The 26,760-nt window shown below is 55.0% G+C and overlaps 2 protein-coding genes across 5 annotated transcripts in view; one reads left to right on the top strand and one right to left on the bottom strand.

Annotated features, from left to right (window-relative positions):
• Positions 1-1,590: 1,590 nt before the first annotated feature.
• Positions 1,591-6,897, bottom strand: LOC147828455 (uncharacterized). The gene is made up of 3 exons (XM_087209895.1): positions 6,826-6,897; positions 6,060-6,773; positions 1,591-3,362 (listed from the first exon to the last, which is right to left on the bottom strand). The coding sequence occupies exons 1-3, from the start codon at positions 6,895-6,897 to the stop codon at positions 3,348-3,350; spliced, it is 801 nt and encodes a 266-aa protein (XP_087066021.1). The 3' UTR covers positions 1,591-3,347.
• The window catches only part of Prkx (protein kinase cAMP-dependent X-linked catalytic subunit), a 52,322-nt gene continuing 32,330 nt past the window's right edge, over positions 6,769-26,760 (top strand). For all 4 annotated transcript variants that reach the window (XM_087209943.1, XM_087209944.1, XM_087209945.1 and 1 more), the window contains exons 1-2: positions 6,769-7,049; positions 16,804-16,972. In XM_087209943.1, coding sequence (XP_087066069.1) covers positions 6,896-7,049; positions 16,804-16,972 — 323 coding nt within the window. In that variant the 5' untranslated portion in view covers positions 6,769-6,895. The remainder of the gene's footprint in view (positions 7,050-16,803; positions 16,973-26,760) is intronic.

Here is a 26,760-nt window from a genome sequence, read left to right on the forward strand (position 1 = left end):
CCAGGTGCACACTGCACATTTCATGCTCTCCCCTGTAGCAGGCGGGATGCACCATGGATTTAACATTAAATGCAGCTTTCTAGTGATGTCACCCAAACTTGTGGTACTTCGGTAGAGACTAAAAATGATTCACAGGGCAAATGGACAGAAAGAGAAAGAGCAGCATGATGTCCCAGGAGGAGAGGATTTTGAGGGGGTTCCTGGCCATTTGCCTTTTTTTTTTTGAAGGTAATATAAAACTTTAATTTTTCTTATTTTTTTAAGTTTATTGGTAGATTGTAGGTATACAATCCGATGACATTCAACTTGCACCTTTACATGACGTATCCTGGTTCTTTTGGCCATTTGTCTTTTACTGCTAGACATTTGTTAAAACTTAGGGATGGGTGGATGGGTGTGTGGATGGATGGGTGGATGGGTGGGTGGATGGGTGGGTGGATAGAGGATGCATGATGTGTGATGGATGGATGGACAGGATAGATGGCTGGGTTGCACAGGCAGGAAACCATTACACACAAACACACCCCCCCACACACAGACACACAGACACACACAGGAACCCCCCGGGGCTGATTCAACCACACAGAAGTGAAAGAGAAGTGTTGTTCTCAAAATAGAAATGCTTACAAACTAGTTCTTCTTTTTCCCTTTCTTCAAGGAACTGAGTTGTTAAAGCAACTGAGAAGTCGGGCACATGAGCCGAAGCTGAACTATAAATAAGAACAGCCATCTCCCGTAACCCCAACATAAGCTACTTCGGTTAGATGTCGCAAGTTCTCTTTTTGTTTTGTGTGTTTTGAGACAAGGTTCTGCTACATAGTTGAGCTTGGGTTTGAACTCACTATGTAGCCTCAGCTGGCCTCAAACTCACAAGGATCCTCCCGCCTCAGCCTCCTGATGGCTGGGATGACAGGCTGCACCACCACGCCTGCCCAACAAGATGTATTACACTTTGTTACATATGGGAAGGTACCAAGGAACCTCACTTGACCCGAGGAGCAGGGAATACAGCCAGCTTTTAAAAAAATATTTATTGGTATTTTAAAAAAATGTATGAGTCCGTGTTTGCAGTGGGCTGATGTTTACATCTCTTGGGTGGAGTTGGGTCACGGACAGAACACACCTCAACTACTTTTTCATTTCCTCCCCGGTCCCTCTATCTCTTTGTCCTCTTCCCCTCTGAGAAAGATCTCTCTACCTGGTTCCTATCTGTCTTTTATTTGGCTCTTTATTTACACTTTGGGTTTCTTATATAAGCAAAACCATGCGATATGGAAACTCATGCGTCTGATTTATTTCCCTTAACATCATGATCTTAAGGTGCATCCATTTTCCTACACACAACTGGAGTTCCCCGTTGGCTATCGGAGGACTCTATGTTTTAGAAGTTAGCATTTCCAGGACTCTGTTCTCATCTTCCAACCAAGGAATCACTTTCAGTCTACGGTTTCTGTAAATCCTGCAACAATATCGGTCTACATTCTCAGGCAGGTAGGGCTATCACAAATACATATCATATATAATTATTATAACTCATCGTATTATTACTGGATTACCATTGGTCATCTGCTAAGTACCCAAGGAAAGACGATGTGTTATTATTTTTAATTATAAGGCATTGTAGAAAACCCAAGGAAATGATTGTTTTTGTTATGCAGTCCTCATATCTGGCCACCTACCACGATAAGGTCTTTGTACAAGATACCTTGATTCTATTTCACCACAATTACCCTGAGATACAGGACCACGACATCACCCCAGGTTGGCTGAGTGTGAAGGCCCGTTTCCTACCACCGACAGCCCTGTGAACACGCACACATAAGATAGGGAAGAAATACTGCCAAAGAGAAAAGGAGAATATGAAGAAGCACACAGCAAGCGATTAATTTGGTTCAGACTTACAGGAGGCATAGTGTAGATGCTCAGTGCAGTGTGGAGCTCAGAACATGTGGCTCTTAGAGACAGAGGAAAATCCAGCAGCCCCCCTGCCCCCCGCAAAAAAAATCCAGCACGCAGCTCTCCACGGAGCACGGCACGGGGCACAGGACCAGAATCCTGCCATGGTGACAACTGCTCTCCTCCCCGCCCCGTTTCCCATTCCCGCTGGTTCTGAATGCTTCCAAGATCCCAAAACTGTGATGGAGAATTAGAGTCATACGTGTGAAAGACTGGCTCCATTCACAAGCAGAAGGAAGAATCAAAGTCAACCTGGGCCTCAAAAAGTATAGATAGATAGACAGATAGACAGATAGATAGAATAAGTGCAGGAATGGGTGGCTGGCTGGCTGATGAATGGATGGATAGATGGATTGACTGATTGTTAATATGCTGGAAGGATGGATGGACGGACAGCTGGATGGGTGGGTGGGTGGATAAGTGGATGATTGTATGCACAGATGTGTAGCTGCATGGGTGGCTGAATGGATGAACTATGGATGGAAGAATGGAAAGACAGATGTTTGTGTGAATTGATGGGTCTATGGGTGGCTGAATGTGGGATGGGTGGATGGATGAGCAAATGTGTGCATAAATACATGGTGGATGCGTGGATGGTGACAGCATTTGCGTCTCTGTGACGGGCCACATGCTTCTAAAGCAATGAGAATGCACAGAATTTACATTCAGGGCAAGCACTAAAGCCCTCTCTATGTCATGAATTCTACTCCTATTTCTTAGCATGGTCTGGAGATGTTAAACATTGGTCTTCTTTTAATCCTTTCTTTTAATGTCACTCATGGCAAGTGACAAATACGAAGCATGACGAAATCTTGAACGTCAAGCACTGAAAGTCTTGATACCGAAGGAGACACAAGGTGCCATCATTAAAGAGGTGAAATTGCACATTTTTGCTCCAAAGTCCCCCTCAGACGCTCCTTCCACTTAGCAGCTTTTAAACAACAGGGTGGGACAATTCTATGCAACTTGTCTCAGAACTCCCGAAGCCCAGACTGGATGAGCTCCTCACCAAAGAAGGTGGCATTTGTCTCCCAAACTGGCACTGGCCTTCAAATTCACCTCCAGAGCAGGCCATCTCTGTGGGATAAAAATCCTGCTACACTCACATTCTCCACAGTTCTGCAACCTTCTGAACAAGTCACTGTCCTATTTCTGCAATGCAATACCTGACATCCTCAAGTTGGTTTGTCTGGGCTCATGGTTTGGGAGTTCAGTCCATGGTCGGCTGCTCCCATGGTCTCAGAGGGTTCAGTCCATGGTCGGCTGCTCCCATGGTCTCAGAGGGTTCAGTCCATGGTCGGCTGCTCCCATGGTCTCAGAGGGTTCAGTCCATGGTTGGCTGCTCCAAGGCAGGAGCATCATGGTGGACAGGAGTGGAGGAGGAAAGATGCTCACATCATGGTAACCTGGAAGCAGAGAGAGAAGGGAGGAGCTGGGACAAGAACTCCCCCTTCCAGGTCACACCCCAGTGACCTCCTCCAGCCAGGCCCCACCTCCTACAGCTCATTCACCAGGAGCTCCTCCATGATGGATCCACTGACGAGCACAGCGCCCCATGATCCAGTCACCAGCATTGAACAGGGGAGAACTTGGGGTCCATCTCGGTCTAAACCATAGTAAAGGGACATTGCCAAACATCTGTTCTTGGTCGAGGGACGAAACCACAGCACACCTTCATTCAGTATCCACTCTAAGGTCTCCAAGGAGGAGAGGGTGACATTGTGAAGTCAAGAACCATCATTACCCAGGCGGAGTGGTGCACGCCTCTTAACCCAGCACTCTGGGGGGCTGAGGCGGGAGGATCTCATGTTGCAGAACCAGCCTGGGCAACTTAGCAAGATCCTCAAAAAAAAAAAAAAAAATACCAAAAGGGCCGAGGATGGGCCTCAGTGTGAAAGCTCCAGTACCAAAGCACTGAAAAAAGAATTCCAAAGAATTTAGGAGCTCATCTATCTACCTACACCGCAGGTAGAAAATCTGTTCCGGCGCTGCGTAAACACGGGGAAGCACAGAGTTCGCGCTAGATGGCCTGGGTCCAGGTGACACGGGCAGTTTTAGGAGCAGAACACACAGAGCTCTTATGACTCGTGTGGGAAGAACGCAGCTCCTGCGGCCGGCCAGAGCACTTCAGAGAGAACGCTGCCATCCCAGCACCCGGGAGGCTGAGGCGGGAGGATCGCCAAGAGTTCAAGAGCAGCCTGAGCTCCCTAGTGAGGCCCCGTCTCAAAACACAAAGCAAAATTGAGAATGAGATACTGGATGGATTAGGGAGCCTGGAAGCCAATGTATCTCTCTTTCTCCTTCTTCAGCGACGTGGAAGGCTCCCAGGGCTTTTGCACTGAGCTCTGTTCCCAGCCCTTTGCTGTGTTTTACTTTGAGACGGGAGCTCACCACGTTGCTAAGGTGCCCGGGCTGGGCTTGAATCTGCGATCCTCCTGCCTCAGCCTGCCACAGTGAATGCTGACGTCACAGGCCTGTCCCCACGCCCAGAGTAACAAAGCAATTTGTTAAAAAATTCCTTCGGGGGCCTGGGGTGTAGCTTGGTAGCACTGCACCTGCCTGGCAAGCTCAAGGTCTGAGTTCGATCCCTGGTACCAAAACAATAAAATTCCATCACGTGTGGTTGGTACACGGTTGTCATCCCAGCGCCGTGGGAGGCCGAGACAGGAGGATCACCGTGAGTTCAAGGCCAGCCTGGACTACAGAGCGAGACCCTGTCTTAAGAGATCAAAAGCGAAAAGGAGATGGGGTACACCAAACGCAACGACTCCAACCCCCGCAGTGCAAAGCAGGGTGGCTGGGGCGGAGGACAGAGCACACATCTGTCATCACAAGCCCTCAGGAGGCTGAGGCAGGGGGATGGTGGCGAGGCCAAAATGCATCGGGAGACCCGGTCTCAGAAAAATAAAAGCAGAAAAGGCAAAAGGAAACGAAAAGAGAAAGAAAGACACAGAAGGAGGAAGGAGGGAGGAAGGCAGGAAGCAAGGAGGGGAGGAGAAAGGAAACCTTGCTGGTTCCGGGTGCGCTGAGCGGCTGCTTCGTGTCCAGCGCTGGGTGAAGGGGTCCCGAGCTTTTGTCTGCTGCCCTCACAGCGGACGGGACCGGGCCGTCCTTCAGCCGCATCCGCACAAGCAGCATCGTCTCCTTGGCCTCCCGGATCCCGACAGTCGCCCCGAAGGGTGCCCCGCGGTGTGGATTCGCACTGCGATCCGGCCCGGGCAGGGCTCCAACTTGAGACCCCCGCCTCCGCCTCCGCCTCCGCCTCGGCCTCGGCCTCCCGCAGGGCTGCGAGGACAGATGGCAGCCACCCGGCCGCCGGAGTCCCCCATCTCCCCGGCTCCACCCACGGGTCCGTCTCGCTGAGCCAGAAAACTGCCCCGGCCGCGCTCCAGCGGGCAGCCCTCCTGCCTCGGCCTCCAAGAGGCCGGGAACACTGGTGTGGGCGCCGTGCTCGGCCCCACTGAGAGTCTCACTCTATTTTCCCTTTGATTTTCCTGCTCTGTGGTCCAGGTTAAGCCCGGACTCCCGGCAACCCTCCTGCCTCGGCCTCCCTGAGGGCCAGGATAACAAGGGTGCGCGTGCGCGCGCGTTCTACTCCTGCGAATCGACTCCAAATTCTTTTCACTGAGCTTCATCCTCAGCTCTTTTTTATTTGGCTTTTTAAATTCTGAGGCAGGGTCTCAGCGCGTTGCCCGGGCCGGACTCCAACCAGTGACCCTCCTGCCTCGGCCTCCCGCGCGCTGCCATCACGGCCAGGCGGCCCGGCGCCCGGCCCCCTCGGGGCTTTGCTTCTACCGCCAGTCCCGTCGGGGCGCCGCTCCCCGTCCGCCCGACCTAGCTCAGGCCCCCCTCGCTCTCCCCCAGAACCCGGCACAATCCGGACGGCGGGGAGCCTTGAGCGCCGACCGCAGGGACCGGCCCTTCCCCCCGTGCCCTGAGCTCTGAGGACTCTCCCGCGCCTTGCGGGGCGGCGGCCGCTTCCCAGGGCAGGACCTGTGGCGCGCACGCGCGTGAGCCCCGGCCGTCGGTCTGCCAGCCCAGCTCTCAGCGGGGAGGCCGAGGCAGGAGGGTCCGTGACTCCCAGGCCAGCCCGAGCTACACACGTGAGGGCCGCACCCCGCGCCGTCCACGCCTCCTGCCGTCCCGGTTCGCTGGGCCGCGCCCCTCAAGATGACCGAGCGCCCTCGGACCCACAGCGCCCTCCGCCCTGTGAGGCTGGGGGATCCTCCTGCCTCGGCCTCCCGAGTCGCCGGGATGGCGGGCCTGGTGCACTTCGGCCTCCGGTGCGAGGCGCCCGGCTGGGTTACGCTTCCGTTTTCGGGCAAAGCCTCCAACTCGGCCGGCGCTGCCCCGCGCGCCCCGGGCTCCACCCTCCTCCCGGCGACAGGGGCGGCCTCGCCCAGCGCGCATCCCCGCGCCCCGCCCGGCAGCCCCGCCTCCCGGCCCAGCACCCTCGGGGTGGGGCGCGTCCTGCCTGAGTCGGGGGCCGCGCGCGGGGGCGCCTGCTGGGCGGGGTGAGGGGCAATCTCTCGGCGCGGGAGGGGCGCCGTGGGCGGGGCCGCGGCGGTAGCGTAGGAGTCGGGGGCGGAGCGCGGTGCGCCGGCGACGCCCCGCCCGCCCGGGTGACCGCTTCCGCCCGACGAGCGCAGCCCCGGCCCGGCTCCGGCGCGGAGGAGCAGCAGCGAGCGGGGCGCCCGCCTCCCGGACACCTCCGAGTCCCCGCCCGCCCGGGCCGCGCACCCTGCTCCGGCCGCCGAGGCAGCGCCATCTCCGCCGCCGGCCCCGAGCCCCCGGCGCGGGTCCTCGGAGGCCCCGGGCTACGACCACCGGCTGCTGCTGCTGCTGCTGCTGCTGCTCCTGCAGGGAGGCCCGGCCGCGCCCCCCTTTGTCCCGGGTCTCCGGGCCGCGCCCATGTGTCTGAGGCCCGCGCCTGCGCCCCATGGACCCGCCCGGCTCGGCCCAGGCGCCCGCGGGGGACCCCGAACCCCGACCGGCGGGGAACTGGGGCGCCCCGGGCAGAGCGCACGCGCCCTCGCCGCCCCCCGCGCCGCCCGTCTCCGGCCTGCAGGACCTGGACACGCTGGCCGTCGTGGGTGAGTGACGCGCGGTGATGCACCCTCCTGCCTCAGCCTACCGTGGAGACCCCAGCCCCACTGTAACCTGCACACCCAGGCCACTGCTGAGCTGATGGGAGTCGTGAAACTTACGGGGTGCCGGGCCGGGGATGCCGCTCGGTGGTGCCGCCGCCTGCCTCGCAAGCGCAAAGTCCCGAGTTCGATCCCGGTCCCGGTACCAAAAGAACCTTATGGGGTGCGCAGGGGGCCCTCGACTTGGACGCGCTGTGCGCCCTGCTCCGTCTTTCTTTCGGTTCTCCATCCGTCCACGCTCCAAATCTGGGGGACCCCCCTCCCCAGCCTGAGCCCCCCATCCATGCCCAGGCTCAGTCCCTGGACAGCAGCTGGCCAGACCCCTAGCGGACACAGCGCGGGGGCTGGGGTTGCCTCGGGGCTTGGGCCACCTTTGGTTGGTTCTCAGCGCGCGAGTGCCTTCCTCCGGGGGAGTGAGTGCGAATTTGACCCCATTGGGTATGTGCAGCCGGAAATATGGGATCCCGGGTGGCTGTCCTGCCTCAGCCTCCGGAGTGTTGTGTTGAAGGGAATTGCTGTGGTGTGTGGTTTGTCAGCTGAAGGACCCTGGGCCGGGGAGGGGCCACGCCTGGCTCTCCGGCTCCCTCTTTTCTTAGCTCCCCCTGGGAACCTCGAGGCTACTGTCCCAGCGACTGAGAGTTGTTACTGGGGCCCAGGGCGGGGCAGACCTGAGGCCCCGGGTGGAAACTCCTCAGGGCGGCCACTGTGTTTGTTCCCGGCTGTTGCACTGGAGTCATCTCGTCCTTAAAAATAGCGGCGGGGGTCCCAGTGAGGAGCTTTCTCCCCCACCGGCTTAGGACTTTTGAACCCAGGGCCTCTCCTCTGAGCTCGGCCCCTGGCTCTTTGATATTTTTTCACTCTGACGCAGGCTGGGCTGGCTCTTTCGATTTTCCTGCCTCAGACTCCCGAGGGCTGGGGTTACAGGTGTGACCGCCACGCCAGACCCCTCCAAGCCTTCTCTTTAATGTTGAGTAAACATCAGTGTAGGCGTGGCCAGCGCTAACCACCCGGAACACACTTCTGTTTTGTGTCTTGAGAGAGAAGGGGTCTGGCTGTGTAATCCAGGTCGGCCTTGAACTCACCCTGGAGCCCAGGCTGGCTTCAGAATGGCCGGGATTCTCCAGCCTCAGCCTCCCGAGTGGAGTCCGGAAATGACGTACCTTTTACCTGTGGCCTGGAGCTGCCGTGGTTAGGGAGCAGACTCCTGGCTTGAAGGAGCAGCCCCTTCTGGGCGGAGTGTAGACTGACTATTAGAAATGGCGAGGCATGGACTAGCTTCACATGTACTGGTTTAAAGGCAGAGTCCTCGGGCTCAGAAATTGCGGCTCATGGGGGTTGCGTGAGGGCTGAGGAAAGAAAGCTTTGCAGCTTCCTGCTCCTTCAGGTTCCTTCTTTGCTGCTTACCAGGCCTTGGGTGTTTTCAGAAAGAGTAGGGAAGCTTTTTATTTGTATGTTGTGCAACTTTAAGTGTATGTGGCCAAGACAGACAGGACCACTCTGTAGCTGTATCACCCTGATCGGTGCCACTATTCCAGTTTACAGTTCTTTGTTTCTTTTTTGGACACAGGCTCTCGCCTGGCAGCCCGGCGGGCTGGCCTTAAACTCTGGCCTTGAACTCGCTATGCAGCCCGGGCTGGGCTCAAACTCACGGCAGTCCTCCTGCCTCAGCCTCCCCAGTGCTGGGACGACAGGCGTGCACCAACACACTCCGCCTTGCTGTCTCATTTGCTGATCTAAAAAACTCAAATAAAGACAACCCCAGTGCTTTATCCCTGGGTGTGGACCTGGGCGGAGGCCGGCACTAATGGGATCTCAGGGCTTGGCTTTCTAAGCAGCTAGGAGAGCCCTCTGCTGGGCTCTTTCCGTGCCCCTGGCCTGGCCTGGCACTGACACCAAACTGATACCAATTTGGGTTCCATTGGAGCCGCCATATGCAATCCGGCTGACAGACAGCGGGGCTTGGTGCCCAGTCCTGGGGGCTGAGGTCCACTGCACTAGTCTGTCTCTGTCTCAGTCCATCGGGGCCGCCATATGCAATCCCACAGCCCGGGCGGCTGACAGACAGCAGGGCTTGGTGCCCAGTCCTGAGGGCTGAGGTCCGAGGTCCAGCCGTGGCAGAGCCCGTGTCTGGTGAGGCTGCTTCCCGGGTCCCAGGTGGCGCCTTCACTGTGTCCTCACCTGGTGGGAGCCGGGGGCCTCTCTGGGGTCTGTGAGGAGGACGTGGATCCCATCCGTGCGGCTCCACCCTGAGGACCGGGTCCTGTCCTTGGAGCCTGAGGTCCGGGTGCCCTGGGGACAGAGCTGCTGTTGTCCCCTTGTGAAACTGAGTCACCGCCGGCAGCACGGCTGGAATGTGGCCGGGGAGGTTTCCTTCAGTCCTGCAGCCGAGCAGTGTTGACAGCAGCAAGGATTTGGAGTAAGTTTGCCTAACAATACAGGGAACTGGAGGTCCGAGTCGGATCTCCTGTATCTCCTGGGTCTGGCAGCTCCTCCTGTATCTCCTGGGTCTGGCAGCTCCGCTCGGGTGTGAAGGTCAGGTTTGTGGGAGGGCAGCCTGGGAACTCGGGAGATAAGATACGGCGGGAGAACAGGACTGGGAGAAGAGTACTGCCAGTTTCCAGGCTCACAAATGCCGCCTCTGCCTCCCCCGCCCCAGTTTATTTTTTTTCACTTGAGGTGACATACCCGTCACCTAAAATCAAGCTTTAAACGTCTTTGTTTGGATGGAACCCAGGGCCTTTGCGCTCAGCTGCATCCCCGGCCCTTTGTAGTTTATTTTTATTTAGGTACTGGGACTCGAACTCAGGACCTTGGGCTTGTGAGGCAGGCGCAGGGTGACGGAGCTACATCCCCGGCCCCTTGTTTTCTTTTACTTAAAGCAACCAGCAAGCCACCATCTTCGGGGCCGAGCTGAAGGCCCCTCTCTCCTCTGACTGTGATTTATCTTGCGCGGAAGGGGACGCCACTGGGTGAAGGGGAGATAACTTTTCTGAGGTCTTCTCTCCAGCAGGAGGCTTGCATTTTTTTGCTTCCTTTTTCTCTCTTTTTATTGTTTCTTTTTGGCAGCACTGGGGCTGGACCCCACAGCACAGGGTCCTGGGCTCTGGTGGGGTCTCCCGTGGGCACTGAGGCCTCTCACACCCATCAGAGGCGGTCATGGATGTTAGACTCGGTGCTTTTATTTGCTCTTTAGGTGTATTTGGGGTTTCTCCTCTAAGAGAAGCGTGTGATTTCCCTTAACATCGTGGTCTTGAGGTGCCTCCATTTTCCTACCCGTGACGCATGCTTGTCCTTCTTCACGGCAGAGTAGTACTCCACTGTGTGTAAACACCACACTTTCTTGGTCCATTCGTCTGCCGATGGGCATACAGGCTGCTTCCAAGATGTAGCTGTGGTGAGCTGTGCTGCTGTACACACGGGTGTGCACAGATCCCTGTACTGTGATGTCTTTTATTCTTTCAGGAACACACCTAGGAGGGGAATAGGTCACAGGTGTTGCCTTCTCGCTGTGTGCTCGCCTGGTGGGAGGCGGGAGGCTCTCTGGGGTCTGTGATGAGGACTCGGATCCCATCCATGAGGCTCCACCCTCAGGACCCCAGCACCTCCCAGGACCCCAATCCTGACACCACCACCTTGGGGTGAGGATTTCAACCTTTGAGGGTTTGGGGGGCGGATAGCTTCCGTCCGCAGCAGAGAGGGCCTCCAGGTGACAAAAGCGATTCTGGTCTAGGCCCACGGAGCTTTGGAACGTGGAACAGCTTTTAGGGCTCATCAGATTGAATTCTCAAGCTGCGCAGCCCGCTGCCGCCTGTGGGTTCTGTAGGTCGTGTAGAAGTCCGCTGAGCCTCATGGGGTCAGACTTCCTTGCTGTCTCGCTCTTGCCCCCAGCAGGACCCTGGGGCTTCCCCCAGGGGAACCCACACTGCCGGGGGGCCGTGCCCGTGCCCTTCTTTAAGCTCTGCTCATTCCTGGGCATGGTGACTCCCGCCTGTGATCCCAGCACTCTGGGAGGCTGAGGCAGGAGGATCGCAGGTCAGAGACCAGCCTGGACAATGTTGGGAGATTTTGTCTCAGAATTAAAAATCAGAAAGGGCTAGGGGTGTAGCTCAGCGCACAAGGCTTGGATTCGTTCCCGGGACCATTTTTAAAACAACAGCAGCAGCGGCCGGGTTCTAGGGAGGTGGGGAGAGAGCAGGTGGCCGGAGCCCAAGCTGCTGGCTCGACAGACAGCTGTAACCACGGTCACGGGAGGGAGGGAGAGCCGCGTTGCTACCCAGGAGCAGCCCGGGCTCCCAGGGGCTCCCCCTCCACCGTGCGTCCTTCGTCTGCTCGGGGACGGCTGACTGCAGCTAATTGAGGCGTTGGCTTCATCTGCCAGGCTGGAGATGTGCATACAGGTAATTTCCTCCTCGCCCCGGACCCTGTGTTCGGGGTGCAGTTAAATCTGTGGTGATTATTTCCACCCATGACAAGTATTACAGGAAGGGACGCGTGGCCGTGAATCCCCTCAAATCCCCCCCGGCTGTGCACACCCTCCTCCCGCTGTCCTGGCTGCTTCCGCAGCAGCTCTGGAGTCCTCCTTCCTGGGGGTCTTTAGCTGCGCTGTCCGGCTGCCTCGACGTCCCGAGTGGACTCAGAACGGTGACCTTTCCCGGTCATCCTGACCTTGGGGAGGAGCCGGGAGTTGCACGGTGCCAGATGCTGCCAGATGCGGTGACTCGGGTGGAGGAGGACACAGCGTCGTGTGTTTACGAGCTGCCTTTCCGCTGGATGGCGCCCGGCAGAGCAGTCACTGTGTTTGCGACCACACCTGGTGATGCCCTCAGCAAAGAGGTCTCCAGAGCTGCTGCGGGACGTGCGTGGCCAGGACGGTGGGAGGAGGGCGTGCACAGCCGGGGAGGATTTTGAGGAGAAATCATGGCATTGTGTCTTTTGCTATAATAATTTTTAAAATTTAAACATTCCCCTCATTTTCATCGCCTCTGAGTGTTGGGCAGGCTGAGTTTTCAGAACAGCTCACACGTGAAACCCCTCTGCTTTAGCTTGAACACTTCTGGGTATTTTAATATTTACTGTGTAACCCAGGCTGGCCTCCAACTCCCTGTGCAGCCCACACTGGCCTCGAACTTGCGACAACCTTCCTGCCTCAGCCTCCCCAGTGCTGCGACCCCAGGACATGTTGTCCAGGCTGCATCTCAGCCGTGTGTTCCTGGGGTCTCCACCACCCGGCCGTATATGGAACGCAGCCCTGTTGGGTGTGACATGAACTCCCCGAGGTAGTTATGTGGCACTTTTTTATCAATGCAGCGACTCACGCTAGAGATGAGCAAACAGGGCAGCCTCGGGAGAGAGCACGCTCTGAGGTACTATGCAGCCCCGAAGAAGGATAGGCTCAAGTCACGCATAGCAAAACGGATGCACCTTGAGGCCGCAGTGCTGACGGAAGTAAGTCAGCTGGGGTGACGGGCGCGTGTCCCACGCCCGCGTCCTGGTACCTTTGAGGGCTCTTCTTCAGTTCCCGCTTGGACTTCCGTGTTTGGCTGGGCTGACGGGGCTGACCTGTCAGTTCTACTGACCTCTCCAAAGAGCGGACCTCGGCTTTCTGGGTTTCCTCGTTGCAGTGACAGCAATGTCCTGGCTCCATTTTTCTGTTTGCTTCTGGTTTTTGGAGAGTCCGGGTCTCGCAGTGTAGCCCGGGCTGGCCTTGAACTCGTAGAGCTCCGCCTGCCTCAGCCTCCTGTGTGCTGGCCTGACAGGCATGCGTCCCCACACCCGGCTTCGGCAGCCCCGTGTTTTTGTCTTTCCTTCTGCCTGCTTTGGGGTTCATGTTGCTCATTTGTCTCTCGATTTTTTTTCCTCTGTGGATTTGCTCTTTTCCATTTCAGTAATTTCGCTGGCTCCAGTTTTTACTTAGTGATTTATTTCTGCCTCACTTGCCTTAGCTTTGGTTCCTCTTTGCACAGCTCCCCGAAGTGTTGTGCTTATTTTACTTAATTTTATTTCTTTTCTCCTTTGGAGGCACGGCCTCACTGCATCCCCCCGGCAAGGTCCTGCCTCAGCCTCCAGGGTCCTGGGATGGGGTGTGAGCTCTTTTGATTGATACCTGCACTCACCTGCAGATTCCCGTGTGTTTCACCGGCCGCCAATTTTGCAGGTTCCTGTGCTTGAGCCTCTGAAACCTGCGCTGGCTTTAGCTCCTCTCCGTGCGGTTTTGTGAACCACACAGGCCCCCGCTGGTGAGGGTCACAGACTTTCAGGAATGCTCTGGGTAGCGCAAACCTGTCATCCCAGCCTGGGGCTCTTCACAGGAGACCCTGTCTCGAAGTAAACTGAAAACACAAAAAGGCCTGAGCGTGTCGCTGCACGTGAAGGCCCTGGATTCAGTCCCCAGGAGTGTGCACACATGCGCGCGCACACACACGCACAAAAGGTTGGGAATGGATTCAGCGACGTCCTGTCCCATACGGGTGCTGAAAACCCTGCAGCTCTGGATTTTGGCAGACATTCTGGTGAAGCCTGAGATGTCGGCACCCCGTCGGTCCCGGGAAGAATGGGAGCATTGTGTGCGGAAAGAGATCTGAGGATGCCAACTGCCAAGGGAGGCTTTCCACCCAGGTGGACCCAGGAGCTGCCCCACCAGGTGACCTCGCGAATCCTGCGAATCCTCCTGTTGGGGCTTCTTTGTTTGCACCACAATGCTGTGGGTGATGACGGCCCGTCCCCCGAGACTGTGTAGGGAAAGTGTGATTCACAGTAACAAGCCTCACCGGGCTTGAGCAGCACAGCCATAGGAGCCTCCTCAGGTTACTAATCCAGCAGGACAAAGGAGTAACAGGAATGCTCCGGGCACTCAGGTGCACTGTAACCAAAGGCAAGACACTCCAGGGATTTAGACTTTGTCTTTTTCATTTATTCTAATTTTTCTGTTTTTTTGTTAGCAGAAAACACCATTTCTCAAATGGGCGGCTTGTAGTTTTTCTGAAATCAGATATTGGACGTGCAATGCTTTTGCCACTAGAGAACCGGTATAAAGCTTGAATCCAGTGTGCATTGAGTGAATATCATGCTTTCTCCTTCTCTGTAGCAGACACATTCAAAGAGCCCCATAACTTTGGGTAGCACTGGACCCTAGATATTGTATGCTTTTCTCCTGGACATGCTGTGTTGGACAGCTTTCTCTTCCTGTGACCTGACAAAAATAACTTAAAAGGAGAGGTTTAATTGGGCTCATGGTCTCAGAGGGTGCAGTCCATGGTCACCTGCTCCAAGGTAGATGCTGACATCATGGTGACCAGGAAGCAGTAAGAGAGGGAGTGAACCAGACAGGAAGGTGTCAAAATCCACGCTTTTCCCCCGTGAAGGGTCTCCTCTAAATAAAGCCACTGAGTTAGGAGTTGATCAATGGATTGATCCACTTCTGAAGGTAGAACGTTATGATCCAGTCACCTACCCAAGACTGGCTCGTGGACGGTCCTTTCCTGGGTAAGGGGCGCGTGTACCCACTAGCCAGCACTGCCTCATGCTGGGTGACCAGGTCTCGGTGCTGGTCTGTCCCTCTCAGAGAATGTCTTGTCACGAACATCTCTTTCGGGTTCCTTTGCACAGCGCCTTCCGGATGAACAACAATGTGCGCAGTCCCTAATGCTGGCAGTCTAACGGGGTGCACCCTGGCCTCGTGTAGCAAACGTGACTGACGTACTCCCTTTTTGGTTGTGTTTATCCCACCTCACTTCGTTTATTTACCTTTGGCTGGTCGGTTGTTTGTTCAGTGCCACCGAGCGTTTTACCCAGCTTTCCTTGCATTGAGCTACATCCCCAGCTCAATTTTATTTTCTATTTGGAGAGAGGGTCTTGCGTTTACAGGCCCAGGCTGGGCTCCGATTTGTAATCCTCCTGGCTCAGCCTCCCGAGTGCTGGGATGACAGGCGTGCACTCCCCGCAGTAAGCAGCGTTTTCAGGGTCTTCTGTGCCCTGTCCTGACTCACCGTAGAGCCGAGCCTGGTGTCCACTCTGCCTTGTGGCCGTGGCTAAGGGGGTGTGGCCAAACACCCACACGTTGCACCCTGATTCCCAGCCTGGTGTTTCTTAGGTTTTCCTGTAACCAGCTCTTTAACTTGAATCTGCTTCTTTCATCTCATTGATGCTTGGAAAACAAGCACCAATGCAACATCGAGTGATAAATTATATCAAACTAGAAGCTGGGGGGGGGGGCGGTGCACGCCTGCGGTCACAGCTTTTGGGAGGCTGGGGCAGGAGGGTCCCCGTGAGTCCAAGGACAGTGTAGACCACATAGTGAGACCCCCGTCTCTCAAAATCCTCTCAAAAAACTTCATCATCGAAATAAGTAAAAGCAAATGTCACCCTAAGGAAATGAGCGGATGATTTAGGGAACTTGAGAGAAAAGGAAGAGTAAAAAGGGTCAGACGAGAGGTTTTCTAGGGTCTCAGTCTGCATGAGACCTTAGGAGGAATTCCAGGAGATCTCGGCTCCCTCCACAGACACCGGATGTCGCAGTAGACAGGAAACCGGAAGAGCCGTAAATCACAGTGCTGACCGTGGTAGCAAAACGTAATCTATTGACAGCAGGGCCATCTTACTCATGTGTGGGGCCTTGGTTACGACCTTGGGTTTGGGGTCTTGGGGTTCCATTTGAGTTTCGCTCTTCCTCTTCATGCTGCATGAGAAGGCCCTGTCTGCCCTGGACATCCGTCCTTGCCCTTTCCTGAGTATCATGGGCTTTGTGTGACAAACAGAAGCTGGAGCCTGAAAGCACAGGAATCGGTCGTCTCCTGTCCCAGCCCTGGAGGCTGAGACAGAGGCGTCCCGGGCTGCACTCCCTCCACGGGCTCCCCGGGAGACCCTCCTGCCTCTGCCTCCTCCTCCGGGGCTCCAGGCAGCCCTGGGCTGCGGCCCCATCCCTCCCGTCTCTGTCTCCGCCTCCACATGGCTTCTCCTCTGTGCCTGTGTCCTCCTCTGTCTCTCGTGAGGATGCTGCTGTTGGATTCAGGAGGCTGAGGCAGGACAGTCTCGTCTCCAGATGCTCCTCCAATTTCCTGTTTCCACTCAGGCCCCATCCCAGGTTCCCTGAGTCAGAACATGAACACATCTTTTTGAGGACACCATTCAACTTCCTCCATCCCTCATTTCCTTCTTCCTGTGCACAGGGTCCAACGTGAAAGGCACCCGTTTCTTCCCCAAAGCAAATGACCCAAGCCACCCCTTGTCCTGAATTTCTTATGTGCATCATGGTCCTTGCTTCACCACCACCCCTGTTTCGTCTACCACTTTTCAGTGTGCGATTTCAGTTATTCCTGGTCAAAGTGGATGGGAAACTAAGGAATGGGAAATTTCAGAAATAAACAACTCCTAAGTGTTAATGTGTACCTAACGGGGTGGTGAATCTCACGTCACCCAGCCTCATCCTTTCAACTTGCGTGTGAAGCGCTGCTTTGGCTGGCGTGTCCGCACTGTATGTGCTACCCTCCCGTCAGTCGCATGGGCGCCATCTTGGTTACTGTCCATCACTGTTTCACGTGTAGTTGAAAAGTCTGTGAAGGAGCTTTTCAGTGACAGCCTCCGCCTCTCACCCAGGGTTCCCACTCCCAACGTCGGTGGGTTTTCTGTTCAGGTCGCCTCTGGCCTCTGTGGACACCGTAGTGGTCAGCAGCAGTGGTGACCTTGCGCTTTCCTGTCCCCCTAGGCACGGGGACCTTCGGGCGCGTCCACCTGGTGAAGGAGAAGGCTGCCAAGCATTTCTTCGCGCTGAAGGTCATGAGCATCCCGGACGTCATCCGGCTGAAGCAGGAGCAGCACGTCCACAACGAGAAGTCGGTGCTGAAGGAAGTGAGCCACCCCTTCCTCATTAAGCTGTGAGTTGCCCGCCTCCTCCTCCTCCTCCATCTCCTCCTCCGTCTCCTCCTCCTCCATCTCCTCCTCCATCTCCTCCTCCATCTCCTCCTCCTCCTCCTCCATCTCCTCCATCTCCTCCTCCATCTCCTCCTCCTCCATCTCCTCCTCCGTCTCCTCCTCCTCCATCTCCTCCATCTCCTCCTCCATCTCCTGCTCCATCTCCTCCACCTCCATCTCCTCCTCCATCTCCTCCTCCTCCATCTCCTCCTCCATCTCCTCCACCTCCATCTCCTCCTCCATCTCCTCCTCCTCCTCCATCTCCTCCTCCTCCTCCATCTCCTCCTCCATCTCCTCCTCCTCCACCTCCTCCTCCATCTCCTCCACCTCCATCTCCTGCTCCATCTCCTCCTCCATTTCCTCCTCCTCCATCTCCTCCTCCTCCATCTCCTCCTCCTCCATCTCCTCCACCTCCATCTCCTCCTCCATCTCCTCCTCCTCCTCCATCTCCTCCTCCATCTCCTCCTCCTCCTCCATCTCCTCCTCCTCCATCTCCTCCTCCTCCATCTCCTCCTCCATCTCCTCCACCTCCATCTCCTCCTCCATCTCCTCCTCCTCCTCCATCTCCTCCTCCATCTCCTCCTCCTCCATCTCCTCCTCCATCTCCTCCTCCATCTCCTCCACCTCCATCTCCTCCTCCATCTCCTCCTCCTCCTCCATCTCCTCCATCTCCTCCTCCATCTCCTCCTCCATCTCCTCCATCTCCTCCTCCTCCATCTCCTCCTCCATTTCCTCCTCCTCCATCTCCTCCTCCTCCTCCATCTCCTCCTCCTCCATCTCCTCCTCCATCTCCTCCACCTCCATCTCCTCCTCCATCTCCTCCTCCTCCTCCATCTCCTCCATCTCCTCCTCCTCCATCTCCTCCTCCATTTCCTCCTCCTCCTCCATCTCCTCCTCCATCTCCTCCTCCTCCATCTCCTCCTCCGTCTCCTCCTCCTCCATCTCCTCCATCTCCTCCTCCATCTCCTGCTCCATCTCCTCCACCTCCATCTCCTCCTCCATCTCCTCCACCTCCATCTCCTCCTCCATCTCCTCCTCCTCCTCCATCTCCTCCTCCTCCTCCATCTCCTCCTCCATCTCCTCCTCCTCCACCTCCTCCTCCATCTCCTCCACCTCCATCTCCTGCTCCATCTCCTCCTCCATTTCCTCCTCCTCCATCTCCTCCTCCTCCATCTCCTCCTCCTCCATCTCCTCCACCTCCATCTCCTCCTCCATCTCCTCCTCCTCCTCCATCTCCTCCTCCATCTCCTCCTCCTCCTCCATCTCCTCCTCCTCCATCTCCTCCTCCTCCATCTCCTCCTCCATCTCCTCCACCTCCATCTCCTCCTCCATCTCCTCCTCCTCCTCCATCTCCTCCTCCATCTCCTCCTCCTCCATCTCCTCCTCCATCTCCTCCTCCATCTCCTCCACCTCCATCTCCTCCTCCATCTCCTCCTCCTCCTCCATCTCCTCCATCTCCTCCTCCATCTCCTCCTCCATCTCCTCCATCTCCTCCTCCTCCATCTCCTCCTCCATTTCCTCCTCCTCCATCTCCTCCTCCTCCTCCATCTCCTCCTCCTCCATCTCCTCCTCCATCTCCTCCACCTCCATCTCCACCTCCATCTCCTCCTCCTCCTCCATCTCCTCCTCCTCCATCTCCTCCTCCATTTCCTCCTCCTCCTCCTCCTCCTCCTCCATCTCCTCCATCTCCTCCTCCTCCATCTCCTCCTCCATTTCCTCCTCCTCCGTCTCCTCCTCCTCCATCTCCTCCTCCATCTCCTCCTCCATCTCCTCCTCCATCTCCTCCACCTCCATCTCCTCCTCCATCTCCTCCTCCTCCTCCATCTCCTCCATCTCCTCCTCCATCTCCTCCTCCATCTCCTCCATCTCCTCCTCCTCCTCCTCCTCCTCCATCTCCTCCTCCTCCATCTCCTCCTCCTCCTCCATCTCCTCCTCCTCCATCTCCTCCTCCATCTCCTCCTCCTCCATCTCCTCCTCCATCTCCTCCTCCTCCATCTCCTCCTCCTCCATCTCCTCCTCCTCCTCCATCTCCTCCTCCTCCATCTCCTCCTCCTCCTCCATCTCCTCCTCCTCCTCCTCCATCTCCTCTGCCTGCTCCTCCTCCTCCGCACTCCCTGGGACCCCCAGGCTTGTCTGTTCTTCCCATTTCTTCTTTCACTTTAATTTTTCCAGTGTGTATTTGTGATGTACAGTAATGGCATCCACTTGGGGGAATTGGTGCATATATCTTGTGTCTTAATAACTTTCTATCCCCTTTCCCTCTTACCCTCCGTCTTCTCCAGACACCCTTCCCACCTCTGTGCTGCTGTCCTGTTCTCGTTTCTCCTTTATGCTGCTCCTCAGAGTATCCACACTTTGCGTTTCTCCTGTCAGAGGAACCATGCGATATTGAAGCTCGTGTGTCTGATTTATTTCACCTGACGTTGTGGTCTCAAGCTGCATCTGTTTTCCTACAAATGGCCCAGGGTTACTCTTCCTCGGGGCAGTGTAGTGCTCCATTGTGTGTAAACTCCACATTTTCTTCATCCATTCACCTGGTGATAGGCACATCTTGAACAGGTGGCTTTGGAGTGACTTCAGGGTGTGCGTGCAAATCCTCAGACCAGAACACCAATCCTGAGCCCTCGTACCTGGACCATTTCATTATCTTAATCATCCTGCAGGTCTCACGTTCGTCATCCCAGCATTATGGGAGGCTGAGGCAGGAGGAGCCCACAGCTCACACTCAGCCCGGACAACTTAGTGACTTACGAGTTCCTGTTACAAAATTAAAAAATCAAAAGGGGCTGGGCACGCAGCTCAGCGCACAGGCCCTGGATTTCATCCCCAGCCCCACATGTGGATTCCTATGTAATGTTGCCAGGTGGTGGCTATCCATTTAGACAAACCTGCCTTGGGCTTGTAAGCCAGCACAGGAAGCCCCAAAATATGAGCACAAGGTGAACTGTGGAAGGGTTTTGCAGGTGAGCTGAAGCCGACACGCACACGCAGGCGGTCAAAAGTGTCTCCCCATCGAGGAGAAGAGGACAGACTTTGTCCAGGATGGCGTGTGAGCTCTGAAGGGGGTGGAGGATACGTCTCCAAGCGAGGACTGGTGTCCTTGGGGTTAGACACTGGGGAGTTTCCTCTGGCTTGTGAAGGATTTTCGCTTCTGAGATGTCAGTGAGATGTGGACAGGGCTGGCCAGGGCTCCGTGGGACGAACAGGAGGACCTTGTGTCCAAAGGCTTGGTTGTGTCTTGTGAAGTTTTGGTGAGGTTGCCATGTGCTGCCTGATGGTGGGATCGGAGCGGTTTTAACACTGTGAAGGGTTTTGTCTGATTTTGATGTCAGGGGCCACCACTTCCCCGCGTCTGTATTTTCTGGCTGAGGAGGAAGAAGTTGTGAAAAGTATGAAGAAGCATGGGAGGAGGGGTTTTTTCCCCAATCAGGGTAGGTGGTGGGCTGTTGTTCTCTCTGCCTCCCTCCTTGGGTCCTTCCTTGGATGTCTGCACGCCTCTCCGTGTCCTTGGATGATGTCATGCGCAGGCATGAAATCTTGGGTTGCGTCTTCAGTGTTGGGAATTCCACCCTTTTGTGGGTTCAGTTATCTCAGCCCTATTCTTGTTCCTGGGACACAATAGCCAAGTTACAGGAGGAAAGGTGTAATGTGGTTCATGGGTCTCAGAGGGCTCAGTCCATGGTCGGCTGCTCCAGTGGTCTCGGGGGGTTCAGTCCATGGTCAGCTGCTCCAGTGCTCTCAGGGGGTTCAGTCCATGGTCAGCTGCTCCAATGGTCTCGGGGGATTCAGTCCATGGTCGGCTGCTCCAATGGTCTCAGAGGTTTCAGTCCATGGTCGGCTGCTCCAGTGCTCTCAGAGGGTTCAGTCCATGGTCAGCTGCTCCAGTGGTCTCAGAGGGTTCAGTCCATGGTCAGCTGCTCCAGTGCTCTCAGAGGGTTCAGTCCATGGTCAGCTGCTCCAGTGGTCTCAGAGGGCTCAGTCCATGGTCAGCTGCTCCAGTGGTCTCAGGGGGTTCAGTCCATGGTCGGCTGCTCCAGTGGTCTCAGGGGGTTCAGTCCATGGTCAGCTGCTCCAATGGTCTCGGGGGGTTCAGTCCATGGTCAGCTGCTCCAATGGTCTCAGAGGGTTCAGTCCATGGTCGGCTGCTCCAATGGTCTCAGAGGGTTCAGTCCATGGTCGGCTGCTCATGGTCTCAGAGGGTTCAGTCCATGGTCAGCTGCTCCAATGGTCTCGGGGGGTTCAGTCCATGGTCAGAGAGAAGGGAGGAGCTGGGACAAGAACTCACCCTTCCAGGTCACACCCCAGTGACCTCTCCAGCCAGGCCCCACCTCGTACAGCTCATTCACCAGGAGCTCATCCATGATGGATCCACCGACAAGCACAGCACCCCATGAGCCAGTCACCAGCATTGAACAGGGGAGAACTTGGAGGACATTTTATACCTAAACCATCACAACTCCAAAAAGACGTCCGTATGTTCCCACCTCAGCTTCCCGTGAACGGGACCCTGATCGGAAGTTGGGTCTGTACGGATGTCATAAAGATCCAAGCTTGGTAGTGGTCATGCTGTGGTCGCATCAGCCTTTGGTACAGGGCGACCATGTCCTTCAACAACAATCCAGCAACCCACAGAGACAGCAGAAAGCCATGGTACCTTGGCCGAGACTGGGCTCCCAGGAGCGAGTCGCGGTGAATCACGCCCTTCCTCAGCAGGCACGCGGAACCCTGAACCCGAGGGACTTGGGCTGGGAGGGCCTTTGGAAGTCACTATTCTCCATATCAGATTATAGCGTTTCCAAAATTTTGATTTGATGATCAGATTTCTTCTGGAAGCCTGTGAAGCATAGTTAGGCGAGTTGACTGGAGCTGTCTGCTGCTTGCTTTAGTGATTTCCTCCTTTTTCTTCCTTGTGTTCATTCATTCTTTCTCTTCTTCATCTTCCTCCTCTTCTTCTGGTGGTCCTAAGGATTGGACCCGGGACTCACTCTTGAACTCCACCCCTTCCCCAGCCTTTTTCCAACTTTTAAAAATTCTTAGTTTGAGTCAAGGTCTCGCTGAGTCACTGAGTCGCCGGGGCTGAGCTTCTACTTGCAGTCCTCCCGCCTCAGCCTCCTAGAGAGTTGGGCTCCAGGCGTACCCCGCTGTTCCTGGCTCACGATCATGACTTCATTACTACGATTTGTGCAGCCGTCTCCTTACATGGACAGAACACTCGTGCAGGGATGGGGCCGGCCCCGCTGTCTGCCGCAAGATCCCCCACGTAACAGAGGTCTGACCAGTGCCTGGCCACCCGTGACAGCCAGTGTTGGGCCTGGGTCCACCTGAGCCCCCCGAAATGCCGCAGCCCTGACCCCGAGACTGGCGTGTTGGGCAGTGGGGTCTCTGAAGAGAAAATTAGGGCACGGTAGCTCACTGGGGATCCCAGTGGGACCGGGTTCCCCATAAAGGGTAACCTGTCACCCCAGCACCTAGGGAGGCTGAGGCAGGAGCATCTCAAGTTCCAGCCCAGCCTGGGGAACTTGGAGACTTTAACCAAATAAACATCCAGTGCCGGGGATGTAGCTCCGTGCAAAGGTCCTGGGGTCAGTCCCCCCAGAACTAAGGGCCGCCTGGAAAAGGACGCTGTCATGCTTCCCAGTATGGAAACCCAGAATTCCTGGAAAGAACCCTATGGACTCGGGGATGGGCCCGGAAACCTCCTGCAAGATGTTCTCGGGGCCAAGTTCCTGAGCTTCTGCAAGTTAAAACACAACGGGTCAGGCGCTTGCAAGGCAGAGCCTTGCAGAGCTGATTCTTGTTTTCTTCCACCAGGGTCCGGATCTGCTGTTCTCTGACAGCTAAGGCGGATTCTCGATTCCGACCCAGCTGTTCTAGACTTTCAGTTAAAGTTTTTACTTGGAAAGTCCCTGACCCCCCGGTGGCGGAATAAAATCCAGCCCAAGGCTGTTGAAATGGTTTCTCCATGTTTTGTTGTTGGCATTCCCTTGGTTGTTGAGACGGAGTCTCGCTCTGGAGCCCAAGGTGGCCTCAGACTCCACTCCGGGGATGGTCCTGCCTCAGCCTCCCCAGTGTTGGCATCACTGCTGTGCACCAATATGCCCAGCTTCTTGCAGATTCCTTGATGGATTCTGATCAGTATTGGTTTCCGAGCAGCACAGAAAGGATCGCACATGCTCACATCCGTGGCTCGGGTGAAAGGCTTTTGTTCTAGGAAATTTACCTGCAGCACATACTCATATTGATAAAAATCTCCCGGTGAGCTTTCTCTAAAAATCACAAAGAAAATGCCAGCCCGGCCTGGTGGAGCGAGTCAGTAATGCCTGCACTGTGGGAGGCTGGGGCAGGAGGATTACAAGCTCGAACTTAACCTGGATGACTCAGCGAGATCCTCTCTCAGAATAAACAGTTTGACAAAGGGTTAGGGCGTGCACACACACAGACACACACACACACACACACACACACACACACAGGCACAGAATCACCTAGCATGTTCTAACAGATGCCTCCGGACCCGTCCCAGAGCTAGAGGCCCAAGGCCCCAGGCATGGGCAGCGCCCGCTCCTCTGGGGGCTCACTCCTGGGCTCCCTGTGTCCTCACAGGTGTGTCCCTCTGAGTGTGTCCACGTCTTCCTGTCCTCTTCTCAGGAGGACCCAGACCTGGGCTCGGGGCCACCCTGGAGACTCAGTTTACCTTCGCAGCTCTTTAAGACCCTGTCTCAAAACAGCCACAGCCTGAGGTCCTGGGGGTCAGAGAGTCAATCAGCAAACATCCACTCTCCGTATAGCCGCAGCCTGAGGTCCTGGGGATCAGGGCTGCAGGAGGGGTATTTTTGGAGGCTGTCATTTAGCCATGAGATCTCCTTTGTGATTTGCTAAGCATCAATCTCTTAGTGCCCTTGGGTCTGGTTCGTTTTCTTTTTTTCTCCCTTGTCTATCTTTTATTTTGATCCTTATTTATACTTTGTGTTTCTCATAGAAGAGAAACCATGTGACATTGAAGCCCGTGTGTCTGATTTATTTCATTTAATATTGCGGTCTCAAGATGCAACCATTTTCCCACAAGTGATTCGAGTTTATCCTTCTTTCCGGCAGAGTAGTACTCCATTGTGTGTAAATGTAGATGGATAGATGATAGACAAATGCTAGGTGGATAGATGGATGACAGATCAATGGTAGTGAAGAGATACATAATTGATAGATGATACTAGGTGATAGGTAATGATAGTAGGCAGGTAGATGATAGATGACAGATCAGTAGATGATAGAGGGATCTGTTGATTGGATGGATGGGTGGATGGACAGATACATAGATTGACTGGATGGACAGATAGTTACATCTATACATAGGTCATTTGGATGGAGGGATAGATGTGTGGATGGATAGAAGGATGGAGGGATGGATGGGTGGATGAATAGATGGATAGAAAGATGGGAGAGCGATATCAGATAGATGGGATAGAATAGATCTGTGAATAGCAGATGCATAGATGAGTTGGATGGATGGATAGATGCATGGGTAGAGGGATGGATGGAAGGATAGCTGGGATAGAGGTATCAAATAGATGGGATGCAACAGATAGATAGGTCTGTACATAGATACATAGATCAGATGGATGGATGGATGGATGGATGGGTAGACGGGATAGAAGTATCAGAGATGGTATGCAATGGCTAGATAGGTCTGTACATAGATACATAGATCAGTTGGATGGATGGATGGACAGATGGATGGATGGGTAGATGGGATAGAAGTATCAGAGATGGGATGCAATGGCTAGATAGGTCTGTACATAGATACATAGATCAGTTGGATGGATGGATGGATGAATGGATGGATGGGTAGATGGGATAGAAGTATCAGAGATGGGATGCAATGGCTCGATAGGTCTGTACATAGATACATAGATCAGTTGGATGGATGGATGGACAGATGGATGGATGGGTAGACGGGATAGAAGTATCAGAGATGGTATGCAATGGCTAGATAGGTCTGTACATAGATACATAGATCAGTTGGATGGATGGATGGACAGATGGATGGATGGGTAGACAGGATAGAAGTATCAGAGATGGTATGCAATGGCTAGATAGGTCTGTACATAGATACATAGATCAGTTGGATGGATGGATGGACAGATGGATGGATGGGTAGACAGGATAGAAGTATCAGAGATGGGATGCAATGGCTAGATAGGTCTGTACATAGATACATAGATCAGTTGGATGGAAGGATGGGTGGATGGGTGGGTGGATAGGTGGGTGGATGGGTGGATGGGTGGATGGAATAGAGGTATGAGGTAAATGGGATGGAATGAACGCATAGAGGGATGGATAGACAGATGGACTGTACACCTTGGTACTAATGACATCTGGGCCCCGTGGCTCTCTGTGGGGGCTGCAGGACATGGAGCAGCATCTCTGGGCTCCACCCTCAGGTCCCAGGAGCAGCCCCACCCACTGTGACAATGAGAAATGTCTCCCGACAGGAAGTGAAACAAGGGGGGAAGGAGACCACGCCCCCAATGGCCTCACTTCCACCCACTAAGCCACACCCCAATCACCTCACTTCCTCCAGCTAAGCCACGCCCCAACGATCTGACTTCCACCAAGCCACGCCCAATTGCCTCACTTCCTCCAGCTAAGCCACACCCCAATGACCTCACTTCCACCACTAAGCCACACCCCAATCACCTCACTTCCTCCAGCCAAGCCATGCCCCCAATGGCCTCACTTCTACCCACTAAGTCACGCCCAATCACCTCACTTCAGCTAAGCCATGCCCCCAGTGACCTGATTTCCTCCCACTAAGCCCCACCTTTTAAAGGTCCTACCACCTCCTCCTAGCGCCAAAGACATGAGGCCAAGCCTTGGCCATGTTAGTCTCCGGAGGGCTCTTATCTAAGTCTGGTTTATTCAAACTCTGTTCTTGTGACTCTGAAAGGCGAGATGGGACACATCCTTCCGGATACGGACCCTGTGACATCTTGGGTCCTCTACCAACTGCAGTTGTGAGTCTTGGTTTGCTTTTAGTATCCCTAGCTTTAGGCACAAACTTTTTTGGTCAGGCTGGCTTCAAACATGCAGCCCTCCTGCCTCAGCCTCCCAAGTGCTAGGATTATAGGAATGCACTGGCATCCCCAGAGTTTTCTTTTAATTCTGCACACTGCAGTCTGGTCTGCCTCTCCCTTGGTCCTGGGAAGTGTAGTTGGTGAAATAATCGCTCTTTGTCTTACCTGGTCTGTTTTTTTTTGGTGTTTTTGGTACCGGGGATCGAACTTGGGTCCTTGCGCTTGCGCAGCAGGCGGCGAAACCACTGAGCTAAATCCCCGGCCTTGGTCTGTTTGAATTGTGAAAATGAAAAACTCTAGAAACAACCCTTCCTTTTGCCTTCATCATCGCCTGCAAGGAACAGAGCTGCCCGACCAAGACAGCCGGTGTTTCAAGCTCTTGTTCCTGTTGTTTTGTCTAAAAAGGATTCACTGTATTTCTGACGCTGTTTTTTTTTCGGCGGGGGGCTGTCCAAGAGAGAAGCTAAGGAAAGGAAAGGTACAAACTGTTTCCGTAGCGAGAAAATGTGGAATCACACAGGGGACCGTGGCTTGTCATCCCAGCACTCTCGGAGGCTGAGTCAGGAGAATCACAAGTTGGAGTGCAGCCCGAGCAACACGGTGACCTAGCCGGACCCCATCTTGAAGTTTAGAAACTTAGCAGACTGCTTTTGCTCAGTCCCCAGGACCACAAAGGAAAA

The sequence above is a fragment of the Heterocephalus glaber genome, unplaced genomic scaffold, assembly GCF_053883595.1.
Source record: "Heterocephalus glaber isolate CG9 unplaced genomic scaffold, H.glaber_assembly_v1.0 deba00001072, whole genome shotgun sequence".
Lineage (NCBI taxonomy): Eukaryota > Metazoa > Chordata > Mammalia > Rodentia > Bathyergidae > Heterocephalus > Heterocephalus glaber.

Excerpts from the sequence above, each read along its gene's own strand:
- LOC147828455 (XM_087209895.1), bottom strand. The coding sequence starts at position 6,897 with ATGGGGCGCAGGCGCGGGCCTCAGACACATGGGCGCGGCCCGGAGACC. Across the intron at positions 6,774-6,825 it reads ACAAAGGGGGGCGCGGCCGG|CCCGGGGCCTCCGAGGACCC; the intron begins GCCTCCCTGCAG and ends CGGTGGTCGTAG.